General features: G+C 38.0%; 1 protein-coding gene across 1 annotated transcript in view; it reads left to right on the plus strand.

The window, feature by feature from the left end:
• The first annotated feature begins 274 nt into the window (after nucleotides 1–274).
• The window catches only part of LOC132186287 (Transducin/WD40 repeat-like superfamily protein), a 44,433-nt gene continuing 28,588 nt past the window's right edge, over nucleotides 275–16,119 (plus strand). The window contains exons 1-10 of the mRNA XM_059600180.2: nucleotides 275–631; nucleotides 784–868; nucleotides 4,461–4,500; nucleotides 4,623–4,871; nucleotides 10,036–10,135; nucleotides 10,222–10,296; nucleotides 12,197–12,295; nucleotides 13,096–13,212; nucleotides 13,353–13,468; nucleotides 13,657–13,756. Of these exons, the coding sequence (XP_059456163.2) occupies nucleotides 500–631; nucleotides 784–868; nucleotides 4,461–4,500; nucleotides 4,623–4,871; nucleotides 10,036–10,135; nucleotides 10,222–10,296; nucleotides 12,197–12,295; nucleotides 13,096–13,212; nucleotides 13,353–13,468; nucleotides 13,657–13,756 (1,113 nt within the window). The 5' untranslated portion in view covers nucleotides 275–499. The remainder of the gene's footprint in view (nucleotides 632–783; nucleotides 869–4,460; nucleotides 4,501–4,622; nucleotides 4,872–10,035; nucleotides 10,136–10,221; nucleotides 10,297–12,196; nucleotides 12,296–13,095; nucleotides 13,213–13,352; nucleotides 13,469–13,656; nucleotides 13,757–16,119) is intronic.

The raw sequence follows: 16,119 nt of genomic DNA on the forward strand, positions 1-16,119 counted from the left end.
GAGATATTGACAATGTTTTGGTTGCTTGGGGGCAAAAAAATTGTCACAATTGAAAGTTTTTTTTATTTTTTTACATGTCTATATAAGAGAGGGGAGAATGATTCAAACTAATGACTTCTACTTCATTAAGCGTGTTTTCAACCGATTAAGCTATCTCTTGAAGACATCACAATTGAAAGTTGGATGGTAGTTTGACGAGAGTATTTACTTTTTTTAAATAAAATAACCATTTTCTGTACCTAAGTGCTTTGGACGGGAGTCGGGATATCCTCCCATTTTAAAATGAGACGAAACGGGTTTTCCTTTATTTCCTTTGTTTTTCCTCTTTGCCTCGTGCTCGTCTGAAAATGAACGCGCTTTTATCAAACTCAGATGGCAAATTGAAGTTCCATCGGAAGCTGCCGATCTGAATCTGATCGGACCACATTGCTGCTCTTGAGTGTTTTACGGATCCGCCAATAAAAAGCTATATCGGAATTTAAGAAAAAAAGGGAAGAAAATGCTGCGGTTGAGAGCGTTCCGGCCGACTAACGATAAAATAATTAAGATTCAGTTGCATCCGACACATCCATGGCTGGTAACGGCGGATGCATCAGATCACGTCTCTGTTTGGAATTGGGAACACCGCCAGGTAGATCGTTTTGTTAATTTTTGCATTTTGTTTTTTCTCTAATTTCTTCCCTGCCCTTTTTCTGTTTGTTCATATTTTTTTCTTTTTTCTTTTTTAACATACGAATCAAGATTACACGGTTTCATTTTAGTTTGTACTGTTTAAATTCACAGGTAATTTATGAGCTTAAAGCTGGCGGTGTTGACGAGCGTCGTTTGGTTGGTGCCAAGCTGGAGAAGCTTGCTGAGGGTGAATCAGGTATAACAATCTTTTTCTTCTTATCATGACTTTATTTGTGTCTTATGACTCTTATTGAATGGGTCTCGTATTATGGGATAATCTCCTACTGTTTTTCTTTACCCTTGAGTGAACGTTAGTTTGATCTCATTGGTAGAGAGCTGAAGTTGCTTGTTTTGAGTTGTTCAATCATTAACTTTCTAGAATTATCACGAAGCTAATACTTTGAGTGGATTTTAGTTAAGTTAGTACCATTCTTACACTTGTTGGTTTGATGGAAATTGAAAACCACCTGCAAAGGACACAGCCCAAATACACATTATACAGGAAAAACACCTAGAAAGATCAAGGAGGAAAGAGATCGCTTGGCCAGTTGAAAAATGATGTATTTGTCTGAGGGTGGTAGGGTTACACTTAAAGAGAGTACATTTTCCAATTGACTGACATGCTTCATGTCCCTCTTTCCCCTTCTTGTGGGTGTTGCAAACAGTATTGAGAAGTTTCTACGTGATTTCCTATCGGGTGAGCTAGGTAAAGAGTTCAAATATCACCTGCTAAGTTGGTCTATGGTTTGTTCTCCAATCTCCAAAGGAGGGTTGGGGGCCCGGAACTTGCTAATATTCAATCGAGCTCTCTTACGAAAGTGGCTATGGTGTTATGTGCATGATAGAGAGGCTTGGTAGAAAAATGTGGTAGACTCTAATTTTGGCAATTTGTGGGGTGAGTGGTGTTCTAATGAGCATCTTGGAACGTATGGGGTGGGTTTATGAAAGAATATTAAGAGAGATTGGGGGAAGTTTTCTAGCCATGCCAAATTTGAGGTAAGAGATGGCTCCAAGGTTCATTTCAAATGGGAATATGGCTCTTAAGGAAGCCTTTACAGATTTATTTGGCATTGTGTGTGCGAAAGATGCTTTTGTTATGGCTCACTTGGAGTTGTCAGGTGGATCCACGCAGTGGAATGCCAGCTTTGCTAGAGCGGCTCATGATTGGGAAGTAGATGTCTTTGCCTCTTTCTTCAAGGTATTGTATTTAGCTAGAGTGAGACAAGAATGTGAAAACAAGCTTTGGTGAGTCTCCTCAAAAAGAGGTTTGTTCGTTGTTAGATTCTTCTACAGGTTGCTTGCAATGATGGCTTACGCTTCCCTTGGAATAGTGTTTGGCAAACTAAGGTTCCTTTGAGGGTGCCCTTTTTTGCTTGGTTGGCGGCCCTATAAAAGATCCTTACTACAGATAATATGAGGAAACGACATGTCATCGCGGTTGATAGGTGTTGTATGTGTAAAAGGAATGGAGAGTCCGTGGTACATCTACTTCTCCATTGTGAGGCTTTTGGTGCCTTATGGGATGTATTCTTCAGTCGATTCGGATTGTCTTGGGTTATACGTAGATGAGTACTATGTTTTGCCTCTTCCTCGAAGAAACATGAGCAAACATAATTTTTTGATTTGTCTGTGTTAGGGTTTGTTCAAGAAAGGATCATATATCGTAGGTAAAATTCTTGGTTATATTTGATCTCTTCAATGTTGTGCAAAAATATACCTAAATTAATAGATAAATAATTGTACGTTTTAACTCGCAAGTGCACAAGATCAAAACAATAGTATAGCAGGCAAATACGAGATCATTCTCACGAGGATTGGTAAATTATGTTTAGAAGTAATTTCCTATTTAATTAAGAGATAAAACTCAATTGTCACGATTGAGTTAAAATAAAGAAATAAAGAAAAACAAAACTAAAAAAAGATTAGGGTTTTGATATTCACCACTAATCAGACTAATTAAGATAACAATATGCCAATGCGCCAATTATATCGGTATAATTAATGTTTGCCAACCTAAGGGTATGGTTGTCTACTCTTTAAGTTATTGATTTCCCTAAGCAACGAATTAGGCATGTGTGTCTACTCTAATTCTTTTCTTTCTTAAAGGATTTAGCATGGGTGTCTACTAAGTTGTTCTTTAAGAAAGCATAAATCTGTGGAAATCGACAAACACACGAGGCCTAGGGCATGGGTGTCTACTCCTGGTTCCCCATGTTGATTAACCCAAGAATCCGGTGTGGATATCTTTTGTTACTCTTATTAAACCCAGGACTCGATCATCCCAATTGATTTAACTAACTAGTCTATACCACATGCATATGTTGGCCAGACAGACACATATGAGGAATACAAAATAATAGGTATTAATCAAGTTAAAAATACCAAAATATAATTGTAGCAAAGGCGCCAATATTGCAATCATAAAAAGACATGATTAGAGCTTCAATCTAGCCCTAATAAAAATATAAACTTCATAACAAAAATAAAAGGGTGGAAGAGAAGAAAAACCCAAACTCCTCTTGATGTAGCCTTCAGTTCCTTTCCAGATCTTGTGCCTCTTTTCTCCACACCTATTCCTAGAGGCTAAGAGGTCTATTTATAGGCTTTAGAAGTCCTTGTTAAAGTAGTAAAACCTAGGGTTTTCGCAGGTTTCAATCCTATTACAATTTGGAGTTGGAAAAACCCTATTATGGAAATAGGTACATTGTAGCTGCCACTTGGAATGCCTCCTGCGCACGGGTGCGCTCGATCGCAGCCCGTATGTGCTCGATCGCACGTCTGCGATCTATGCCTCTACTGCCTGCGCTCGATCGCTTCTGGCTTGGCTTGTTCAGCATCTCCTCTGGTATTGCGCTCGATCGCAGATACTCTGCGATTGATCGCAGTACCAGGAAACTCCAATTTTCCTGTGTTCTCTTTTTGAGCCTAAATCACCCAGTTTTACTTCACTTTCTTCCAAAAGCCTGTAAAAACAACAAAAACACAAAAAGGAAGTAAAATGATCTAATTAACTAAAACCAAAGGATTAAAACATGTAAGATAAAGGCTGAAAATATGAATATTTTAGCGCTTATCATTCAACAAGATTAGTAATGAGCATAACGAGCCTTTCAATAGTGCATGTTGGTGGACTATCAAAAGTGCTCGGAGTGCTGCTGTGTGGAAGATGATGTCTTCATGCCTTTTGTGGTGTCTATGGAGGGAAATGAATGACAGAAGTTTTCAGAACAAATAATATATAAATAAAAATAATACAATAATATAATAAATCATAATAAGAGAAATAAAGGATGATAAAATATGGAAAAAACCTGTACCAAGAATTGGTTCATGTAGGAATGGGCATATTGGTTTACATAAGAGTGCGCTTAGAATACCAAAAGGAGTTATTCATGTTCAAGCAAGTTTCAACAATGCCATTGTGACTATTACATATGTATGAGGTCGGGTAATTTCTTGGTCCTTCGTTGGTACTTGTGGATTCAAGGGTACAAGGAGAGGGACACTGTTTGCCACCCAAACCGCAGCAGGAAATGACTGTAAGAGGATTTTGAACGAGTTAAAGTTGTTATTTTTCTATAAACAAATTATTCTAACTTTTGAACAAAAAAATAAAATAAAATCATATCTTGTTATTTATTGAAGGTATTTCTTATTGTGTTATTTATTACTGAAATACCTATTGATATATTATTGGTGATCGACCTCTTATATCTATGTAATTATATTTTTTGTTAGAAAAGAATAAAATTGATATCTACTTACTATTTATGTTCTTTTTGGTGTAGAGCCTAAAGGAAAACCCACAGAAGCCATGCGAGGAGGCAGGTAATGAACTCCTGCATCTGTTTATTTTTGTTGTTTTCTAACTACTTTGACTTTTCATGAATCAAGTGGTTCTTCTTATTAAAATGTGAGAATCCACCATTTGGGCACATGGTTCCTTAAAGTGTTAAGCAGGTGAATTTTTACGATGATGATGTACGCTTTTGGCAACTCTGGCGCAACCGCTCTGCGGCGGCAGAGGCTCCATCAGCCGTCAATCAAGTCACCTCTACTTTTACTTCGCCGGCGCCCTCAACAAAAGGAAGACATTTTCTTGTCATCTGTTGTGAGAATAAAGCCATCTTCTTGGACTTGGTGACAATGCGTGGACGTGATGTACCAAAGCAAGATCTGGACAACAAGTCTCTTCTATGGTAAGTCATCATTTTATCTTAAAGTAGTTGCACTTTATAATTTTTTGGTTGAAATTGGATCTACCAAGTAATACATTTGCAGACAGGAGATGATTAAAGACAAGCTTCATATTCCTTTAGCTCTGTTCTATTAGAAGAGCTTCTTAGGATTAAAAGAATATGTTGGTGACAAGAATGTTAAAGCACATGATAAACTGGAAGCAGAGTTGGACTCTGCAGCTCATAGGAATCCTAATCTTGTGAGAACTCCAGCTCATAATGATCTCAATGTCCATAGAATAGGTAGAAGAGATAAGGATAAAAAGTAAGCTAGAATTCTATCATTTTTATTTTTATTTTTATAAGTAATAAGTATATTATCAAATGCGCAGAGGGGCGCAACCCATACATACAAGAAGTATATAGGGAAACCCCTACTGATTAGAAAAAGATTTATATAGTTCTAAGAAATCAGAAAAGGTGGACTCATGCGAGTTCGACCAAGTCCCGCTCCAAGAGAACAAAGTATGTAACGCCAACTTCCTCAATTCAATAATGCTGCTCTCATTATCCTCAAAGCTGCGTGCATTCCGTTCCCGCCATAAACACCACATCACACATAATGGGATGATTATCCATATATGCAAAGCATGCCTATTACCCAATTGACCCATCCAACTTTCCAAGATACCACTCACCTTTCGCGGCATAACCCAACTCACTCCAAAGAGTTGAAAGAATACATTTCATATCTCAGTTGCAATCTCACAATGTAGGAGTAGATGGTCAATGGACTCTCCACAGTGTTTACACATATAACACCACTCCATCACCATGACATTCCTTTTCTGTAAGTTGTCCAAAGTGAGGATTTTTCCTACCGTCGCCGTCCACACAAAGAAAGCCATGTTTTTTTTTTTTTTTTTTGATAAATAATAATGCATTAGAAGAGCGCAGAGGGGCGCAACCCAAGTACACAAGAAGTATACAAAAGAGCGACTAAGAAGGGGAGAAAGAAGAGGAGAACATAAAAAGAAAATCAAAAAATTGATTACTAAGGGTGCAAGCCAGCCTGCCGTCCAAGTGAAAAGAGTGTACAAAAAGAAATTAACAAGGTCTTCAAGGTTCCTCGTCAAATCCTTGAAGCATCTAGCATTCCTTTCCTTCCATATACACCATAAAAGACAAAGGGGATTATCATAATATTATCATAGTATTAGATCACGTTATTATCACTATGATAATTGTGATCCTAGGAAGTAGTTATCAAGTGTAACTCTAGTATAATTTAGTGTAAATATCAATACAAACCACACAATGTGGCAAGTGAGTGGAATCAATTTACACTACTAGTTTGATGCATTGCTCTTAAAAAATACGCTCTCTTCTCTCTCTTCACATTTCTCACTTTTCCTTGTCTCTCTGCCTTAGCGGTGGCATGTGGTAGCGCTACACGCTAGGGTTCAGCTGTGTGCATTGATCCTCTCTGCATGTGCCTATGTATCCATGGTTCTAATGGAACAACGCTTCTCCGTTGAAGCAAAATCCTTCTACTTTTTGGCGAAGGAAGGGTTTTCAGATTTTCGTCGGGAGGAAAAAAGGAAGGGCTTCATAGGGGTCATTCTTGTGGGTCATCGATGTTCTACCTGGTTGGTGGCTACGGTGGAAGAGGCGGTTCAGTCTCTGGTGAAGGAAGAATTTGTCAAGTCTTATCGCGAGGCAAAGAAGGCGTTGATGGTTCGTGGGGATGGAAACAAGGCAGGTAGGTTTTTGGAGGTTGTCGTCTACGAAGAGGGTGGTAGGAAAGGGATCATCTGGATCCCAAAGGGCCAGAATGGGCGGGGTTGGCGTCGGTTTGCGGGTGAGCTACATCAGATGATAGCAACATAAATTGAAAGGTCTAGATCGCTGGCTCCTAAGGTTTCCTCTTTGACGTGGTTTTCTTCTGGGCGTTCGTTTGTAGAAGTGATATGAAGAGCATCAGGTGTAGTGGTGAGAAAAGATCTACAGTGTTTGTCCTCGTGCCTTCTCGACGTGTTCTTGGTTTCGGCCAGCCTTGTGAAGGGGAGCGGCAGAGATGAGCCGTGTATAGCGGTGGATTGCTATGAATTGGAGGAGCCAGTGACTTGGTCCTGTAGATCCTACCGAAGAAGAAGAAGAATGGTGTCTCGCTGGTGGCGGCTGTATCAACATTGCGAAGGAATAAGATGAAGGGTTTTTTCGTCAATTGCTGGGTGAAGAAGTTCCTAGGGTTTTTTTCGTGTGGAGCTGGATCGGATCCTAGATGGGGTGCTTGAAGGTCTGCTGGATGGTATGCAATTGATATGTTGGGGGATCCGGGTTTGAATCTAAATACGGATTCAGGTTCTGTTTCAGGTTCCGATTCGAAAATCAGTCCAAACCCGGGTTCACGTCCAAATTCGGGCTGTGAAGGCCCAAATTCAGACTTGAAGCCCAACTTTGGGTCCTTGTTGGGTCTTCCTTTAGATCTGGATTCCTTGTGGGCGTGTTCTCCCCACAATGTTGTTGAAAGATTTGGACGAGGGGTTGTTTTCGGGTACCATAGTGGGTCGTGGGGTTGTCTCTCCGGAGTTAGCGTCGGCAGTAGTACAGGGTGGCCTTCTTAGGCGCATGGAATCTGCCTTTGACACGCCGGTGATTTCTCTATCGATCCCAGTGGCTATCTCCGGTGGGGGTTTTTTGGACCAAGTACCGCTTCCTCACTTGCTCGTTCTTCGCCTAATGAGAAGGTTGTGTCTTCGTCGATTTTGGCCGTTAAGGAAGACTTTTCAGTGGTCCAGTTGCCACTAAATATGGAACTTTCTTATTGCAGTTTTTAGGTCACTCATACCATCTCGATGGAAGGTTCCCCAGAGTCTTTTGGTGGTTCTTCCTCAAGGGTGGCTGAGCTGGGTGCGAGACTTCGCCTCTCTCGTCCTATGATGTGTGAGTGTGGAGCACCTATATATCCTTCTGATTTCAAGTCAGCAAAGGTATTCTCAAAATGGAAAGGTCGATATAGGTGCGTAGCTAAACAATAAGTTGATGCTAAGGCTGTGGCGGCGCCGGCCACTCCGTTGGTGGGGGCGGAGGGCTATTCCGAGGTGGTGCTTAATGCGATGGGAGCCGCTCCCATTATGGGGTTGACTTTTGGGGGGACGAAAAAAGACTTAAGGATCTTTTTTCGGTTATTGAAGAGGATCAGTATTGTGAAGATGGGGTTTTTGCTTCAAAATCTAAGGGGAAGAGAGAGCTAAAAAATTTGGAATGCTCCATTAATTTTGAGGCTAGAGATAGGTGCTCTAATCGGGGTAAAGGCAGGACAGCTTTGCAGGTTTAGGATTGTTGTGTGGGTTTAGGGTTTATTTGGGGTTTTAGGGGTCCGTTTTGCGGGCTTAGGGTTTCTTTGGGTTTTAGGGTTCTCTTATGGGGGGCTTTTGGGGGCTAGCTTTGGTTTTCCTGTGTATACTTCGTATGTACTGAGAGGCGCCTTACGCTTTTTGTTATATACAACATTACTTATCAAAAAAAAATTTACACTACAATTGAGTGTTCTTATACACCTTATGCTTTTTTAACATATTTCCTTGATTACCTATAACAAAAAAAATGCGTGTGTCAGGGTGAGGGTCTCAATTAATGCCAATTTCAATAATTGAGTATTTTTGTTTTTATTGATGTTGTATTGGTCAAATTTGTATGCAATTTTGACGTGAAGCAACCAATCTTTCTTCTACTCAATTCTCAGAGTACTCATAAATCTCAATACCTTATAATCTATAAATCTCAATACCTTGAGGGTTTGTGGGATTTGGGTTTGAGGGCCTGGGTTGGAGCCTCTATGTATACCCCTTGTGTACTTAGGGGTGCCTTACGCTTTTTTAATAAATTATTATTCATAAATAAAAATATTAGTTTCCATTTTACTGACTCTTTCTTTCCATATACAGTGCATGTTATGTTCTCGTCAAAAAACAATGCATGTTATGCTTGCCAAGCTGAAAATGCATGCATCTTGCTCCAAAAAAATGAATATCATATGGTTGAGACTTTTTGTTGTGTTATATTAGTTTATACAATACTCTGACCAAAGGCCTGCCACCATTTCAGTAGTTTGCGGTAGATAAAAGAATGATCTTTAAGGACCACAGACTGTGGTCGCCACTTATATCTGACAGTTTCTCTAAAACTTTTGCTACCTTTCATAACCAATCCACTAATCTCCTCTAGGCTTATAAAGTATACACAACTGTTAGTTGTTTTAGTGTTATATACAATGTCCTTGCTGGTAATTTGTACATGAAACCACACTTTTCTGCTAATGTTATCCAAACACTTGATTGACAGAAAAAGTATTTTTTTTACAAATTTTATCAAACGCGGAGTGCTATTTTAAAAATTGCACTTTTATAAACTGTGTTTTGGGATGCTATTTTTGAAAATTGCACTTTTTAAAACCGTAATCCCAAGCAAACTCTTAGGTTAAAATAATATATTGGTGACAGGAATTTGTTACAGGGGTATTTTGGTCTTTTAATTGAATGTTACAACACACACACCAACACACACACACACATATATATAGCCTCTCCTTTCTCTATTTTCTCCTCATGCTAATAGAGGTACTTGCCTATATCATGTTCCAATATGTAAGGGGCACTGCTGCTTGTAACCCATTTGTCTTGGCTTCAGTCAATCTTGTCATCATTCATTATAGAGCGCAGAAATGTTGATCAACTGACACTTGCAGTTTGTGAAGTGGCCTCCATTTTCATTCAAATAGTTCTAAGAGGCATGCTTTGGATGTTTTTTCTTTTTTTGTATTAGTCGATTGCTTGACTACTATCAGGTGGTTATCAGTTTAACTGCAAAATTCAAATATACCATAAAGAAATCTTCGGAATATTGACACATATTTTAGTTATAGCAAACTGTGCCAACATTACCTTCACTTTCGAACCTTCTTGCCCTTGCTACCCGGTGGTAATTACTTTGTTAAGTGGATTTTTGAGACCTTGAAGTAATTTTTGAGTGTTGATTCAACGCAGTAGTGAAAGAGTCTGCTTTGGAATGGAGATGTTGAATCAAACAATAGAATACCTGTAAAGGAATCAGTTAAAACCTGAAATCATTTTTGTGGGCATCATATAATTTGTTGCCCTTTTCTTTTTCTTGGCTGTTGTAGTATGGAGTTCCTTTCTAGATCTGCGGGTGGTGATGGTCCCCTTGTCGCTTTTGGTGGATCAGATGGTATCATAAGAGTTCTTTCAATGATAACTTGGAAGGTTGGCGGTTTGTCAAGTTGTTGGTCAATCATTTTTAGTACAAGTGTTTCATATGAACACTTTGTGATAACACTAGTTTCTTGCAGCTTGTGCGAAGGTACACTGGAGGTCATAAAGGATCAATTTCTTGTTTGATGACCTTCATGGCTTCTTCTGGTGAGGTAAAACTTTAGTTCCCAAAGTTGAATTTACAGCTCTTTATATTTATCTTTCAGCTAGCTTTACTGTAAAACTCTTGTCATGATCTACCTGCAGTTGTCTTATAATACCGGGTTTGAGGGGAAGTCATAAGTAATGATGTTGCACCTCTGGACCTTCATCAGATTTGATTATCTCTTAATTTCTAAGTTCATTTGATCCTGCAGTCTCCTCGTGGAGACAATTCTTCATTCTAACAGCAAACGGAGGCAAAATCCTTGGTTGTAAAGATCTTTGCCATGTTTGAGTTGGAAGGTTTTGGAAAGATAGTTACGGACTTGTGAAGTTTAATGTTTCTTGACATCGGCACATTACTTTCGTATGACACACACACACACAAGTAGGTACATATATATACTGTTTCTTTTACTTGAGTAAAAAACTATTGAGATTGCCAAAAAGATGCTGAATCCAAGAGAAAACCTTTAAGGAACAAAGGAAAAGTTGGAGAAATTGTGGAAGACAAAATAAATTGCAGTCTAAATCCCAGAGATTGAAAAAGTCAAAAAAATAAGAATCAACTATTCAAGCCTTCCTATACCTGTAATGCGATCTAAGAAAGAAAATACAACAGCACATAACTCTTGTATAAGCTCCATCTCATTCCAAGCACACATTAGGGAGTTACATATATCTGAGATTATATGCAGAAGTTGCTTTTGCAGTGTTCCTCATTTTCATTCCAGAAGGTCTTAAAGGTGGTCTTCCCACATCTAAGAGTTTCCAAATTTAACCCTTTCCTCTCTACTTTGTTTTTTTTTTTTATAACAAACCTTGTCATTAAGAAAGATAAATTTAGAAGGATGAGTGGGGTAGGGGAGGATAGGATGTGGTGGATCTCTTCTCGTAAAGGAAAATTTGAGGTAAGATCTTATTACAGGATCCTTGCTTCTACAAATCCCATCCCTTTCCCATGAAAAAGTATTTGGCGCACTAAGGTTCCTTCAAGAGTGGCTTTCTTTGCTTGGACGGCCGTGCTTGGGAAGACTAACATTGGATAATGTTCAGAAGAGAGGTATTGTAGTGGTAAATCGTTGTTGCATGTGTGAATCAGATGGGGAGTCAGTTGATCATCTCTTTCTTCATTGTGGGGTTACGCGTATCTTGTGGAATGTCGTTTTCACTCGGTTTGGTTTGTGTTGGGTGATGCCTGGTTGTATCAGGGAGTTGTATGCTTCTTGGTGGGCGGGTGGCAAGTCTCGTAGTGCTGTTGTGTGGAAGATAGTCCCTCTTTGTCTCATGTGGTGCATCTGGAGTGAGAAAAATGCTAGATGTTTCGATGACTCATTTAGGAACATAGAGGACTTTGTCCACTTTTTCTTGTACACTCTTTTCACTTGGACTGCTGACTGGCTAGCGCCTTTAGTGATTAACTTCCCTGACTTTCTTTTTATGTTCTCTTCTTTTTTTTCTTCCTCTTAGTCGCTCTCTTGTATACTCCCTGTGTACTAGGGTTGCGCCCCTCTGCGCTCTTTAATTCATCTTTTTACTTATCAAAAAAAAATTTTAGAAGGGCATGGGGTCCCCATAGAAAGCAGGAGAAGAATAAAAGGGGAGGGAAATACATTATATTTAAAGCAAGTATTTAAGAAGCTAGATGACATACATTGGACGAATTGTTGAAGTTGGGGGCAGTCCAAGGGGGTAGTGGTGATCTGTATCTAATTTGGTTGCAGTTTTTGTTCCAGTCAAATTAATACATGCCACTTTACAAGTGCATGTATATGCTTGTGCATATGTTGGTGGCAACTTGTGAATTTATATCATGAATTTGTACTGAATGTATATGTGAGTGTATGCATGCTTGCTTATTTGTGCTTTTACATCTTATACAATTTGTAATTGTGTTTACTTTTGACATAGGCTCTTCTGATCTCGGGTGCTAGTGATGGTTTACTCATACTCTGGAGTGCAGACCAGGGTCAAGATTCTCGAGAACTTGTACCCAAGCTAAGCTTAAAAGTAGCATTCTGTCTCCTCTCATTATCCTTTTATTGTGGTGAATTGTTATTATTTAATATGGCTCTTCATACATTAATTATTTTTCCTCTCTGATTTGGGCCTGTTCAATGTTGTTTGCATAATAACTATTTATAAACATTGGCAGTGTCAGGGTCTGACACCAATCTAAAAATGCTTAAGAGCATTCTCATAGGCAGCCCCTGTTAGAAAAATTGGGGAACAAGTAGCCCCATCCGGCTAGCTATTTTAGCTAAGAAAATGGCTAGCTGCTACAGTGCTTAGAAAATTTGTAGAGCACTATAGCTCAACAATGCATAAGATATACTAATAAAAAAATAAATCTGATTCTCTCTCATCTTTGGGAATAGTGAAAGTGGATAAAAAAGAATATTTTAAATGAAATAGTGAAAGGGGATAGTTAAAATAAAGAGTGGGATGTAGGTGCTTTAGAAAAGTGGGTTGCCAAAATAGAAAAAATGCGATTCATTAGCTAAAATTTTGATAAAATTTGTTAAGCCGGATGTGAATGCTCTAACATGGTGATTTAAAAACATATGACATTTTTTTATAACACCACCTGAACTATAAAGTATCAAAAGGAGAGTTAAATGACTATATTAACTTTCCTTCCTAAGTATTCTCTTATCTTTATTTTTATTTCCTATATATGTGCATAATTTGTAGGAAAGTGATACATGAAAATTTTATCTGGGTTGTGAGGCATAGATTTAGTATGTTTTTCATTTCTTTGAACCAGACAAATGAAGAGACATAGTTTCTAATACAATTATGATTTCTAGGCGCATGATGGTGGGGTTGTGGCAGTTGAGCTCTCTAGAGTGATTGGAGGTGCTCCACAGCTTATTACAATTGGTGCAGACAAGACATTAGCAATATGGGACACAATCTCTTTTAAGGTATTGTATTAACTCTTTAGAGTATTCAAGTTCTGTAAAATGCATTTCTTTTTATTAGAATTCTGTTGAAGCTTTGGCATGTTATCTTTTGTTTTGTTTTCTATTTATTTATTTTTTTATGGTTCCCTTTCGTTTCTCAGGAGTTGCGGCGTATTAAACCTGTTCCGAAACTGGCTTGCCATAGTGTGGCATCTTGGTGTCACCCTCGAGCTCCAAACCTTGATATTTTAACTTGTGTGAAAGATTCCCATATATGGTATACCAATTTTTTTTATTACCCTTTTCCTTTGCAATTTTCTATCAGTTTGTTATTTTCGTGGTTTTTTAGTTTGGTGGATTATGGAACAGGATCTGCACAGCGATCCAAAAGAATTTTGATCTAAAGACTACATGCCTTTTTCTGCTTTAATTATTTATCAGAGCTATTTTTTGGACTTTTGGCAGGGCCATTGAACACCCCACTTATTCAGCCCTCACGAGGCCATTGTGTGAACTTTCCTCACTAGTCCCTCCACAAGTACTTGCACCTAACAAGAAACTTAGGGTATGCATCTTTTTCTTGGGCGTTTGCTTGTATAACTTTAACTAGAGGGCTTATTCCTGGTTTAATTCCTCAAGAAAGCCTCGATCAGTTTTTGAGGAATCATTGGAGGAAAACGTGCTCATGTTAGAAGCCAGTCTCACTGAACCTGAGATTATCTTATATAAAAGATAATGAAGTAAAAATTATAAATTAGAAGTTTTAGTTAAAAAATAAATGCAATTTTTTTATAAGTAATCCAATCTCATAAAGAAGTGCAAAAGTGCGCATCCCAAGTACTCGGGAAGTATACGAGAGAAACACCCAATTAAGAAGTACACATATCAAGAAATTCTAAGAAATTAGAAAAACGAAAACAATGTAGTTTTTAAACTGTTTTATATCATTATTACTTATAAAAAAAAATGTAGTTTTTAAACTGTACATATATAAAGATATTTATCATTTTGCTTCACCAACTCAAGTAAATTTGAACTATTCTAGCCTATATATTATATAGATCCATTTGGATGGTTTGGATTTATAAATATTTTATTCAAACCATTGAAAATGAATGAGGCCCTATTAATCTATTTGTCTATCTATAATATGGGATAAAGTATTATGGGATAAAGTATAATAAGACTGCACCCTATCAAAACTGATGGGGAAGTAATCATTTCTTATTGAAGAAATAGATTACAAAGGAGACTTACAGGGTGGCCTTCAGTAAATTATAATAGCAATTAAATCTAGGAAGGAATCACAATAGATGCTGTGTAACGGTTTTACCTTTGTCATACGGTGTTCTTAAGAACACGGACTTCATGGAAAATTCAACTCAAGACCATTAAAAGTGTTCCCTACAGAAAAGTCCTTTGTAGCTTTAATTCTTGTATTACACAGACAACGACCATTGTGTTTTTTAAATTTTCTTGAAACCCGAGAGTTACAGCCTCTGGGAGTAGATTCTCTGTTCCACTCTGGCTGTTGAAACTTCCTCTTCTATCTTAAGGTTGGTTATTTCACACCAAGTTGTGTAAATTCACTTATTTTCCATCACTGGCTTAGGCTTCCATTTTATGCTTGTTTGTAATTATTCTTGAATGATAAATGTACCATCATCTATAAATCAGTATCATTTATGGGGTTTACTACTATACATAAGATACATATTTTGTAGTCCTTATCTAGAAGATCTTTTTCCTAGTTGATGGTATAACATGTGATAATTTATGGGGTTTAATGATATTTGATTATTTATCAAAAAAAAAATGTTTTCTGGCAAACAATATTCATACATGGTGCTTCATGCAGAATTGAAAGAAAATCAAGACATAAGTACTTAGAAACCCTAGCTTGAATAGCATGACTAGCACTGTAACAATCATTACGCTGTAACAGTACTTTACGTTACTGCTCCTACATCAAGTTGGAGCTGTAGTTGGGAAGAAAAAGGTGGTGGATATTGCTAGGACTATGACCCTCAATCATCTGCTTTCCACATCTGGGCACCTGTTTGCTGACATGTTCCACCACCTTTACATCTGACATTTTCCTCAAAGTTGTTAATTCATTTCATTTGGCAGACCCTTGACCCTTGACTCTCATGAAGTTATTGAAGTATAAAATTACGCTCAAAACAGAGTAACAAAAGGACATATGAACAATATTGGTCCCAGTTATTGGCTAGGAATCTTCCCTGGTGAACCCTAGACCACATTTACAATACCATGAGGCATATCTTTTAAAATGATCCAATTCTAGAGTTGAGAGTAAATAGTGCGTCTATTATTTCACTTTGTTTCCCTTTACCGTCATGAATTATCCATGGATATTGTTCTTAAATTGTTCAAGCAATTTGGAGAAAATCAACCCACTCTTCTTTTCTTTTTTTTAATGTAATTGAATTTCATTAAAACGCGAAGGGTCCTAACCCCAATTACACGGGAAGTATACAAGAGAGACACCTATTAAGAGAAACTTACAAGATCAAGGAAATCATGGACACTAGAAATATGAAAACAGTTATAGGCAGCCATCCAGTAGAAAAGGGTTTTGAAGACAAAGGCCTTTAATTTCGCCTCCGTCCTCTTACAATATTCAAAACTTTGATCGATGCTTTTTCTCCAAAGACACCACGTTAAGCAAGATTGAATCGTCTTCCACACTACTATGCTATGATGTCTACCAAATTGCACTCTCCAAAAAGCCAAGAGATCCACCACTCATTGAGGCATGGTACCAATCCACTCATTTTAAGAACAGGTCACATATGAATGCTCCTTACAAATTTTTATGAAATAATTCCATTGGAACCATAAAAGAAGCTTCAAAAAACCCCTTGGCCCAGCCTTATCTCCAGACTACTTTGCAAGACTTGCTTT

This window comes from Corylus avellana, chromosome 6 (assembly GCF_965113065.1).
Source record: "Corylus avellana chromosome 6, dhCorAvel1.hap1.2, whole genome shotgun sequence".
NCBI lineage: Eukaryota > Viridiplantae > Streptophyta > Magnoliopsida > Fagales > Betulaceae > Corylus > Corylus avellana.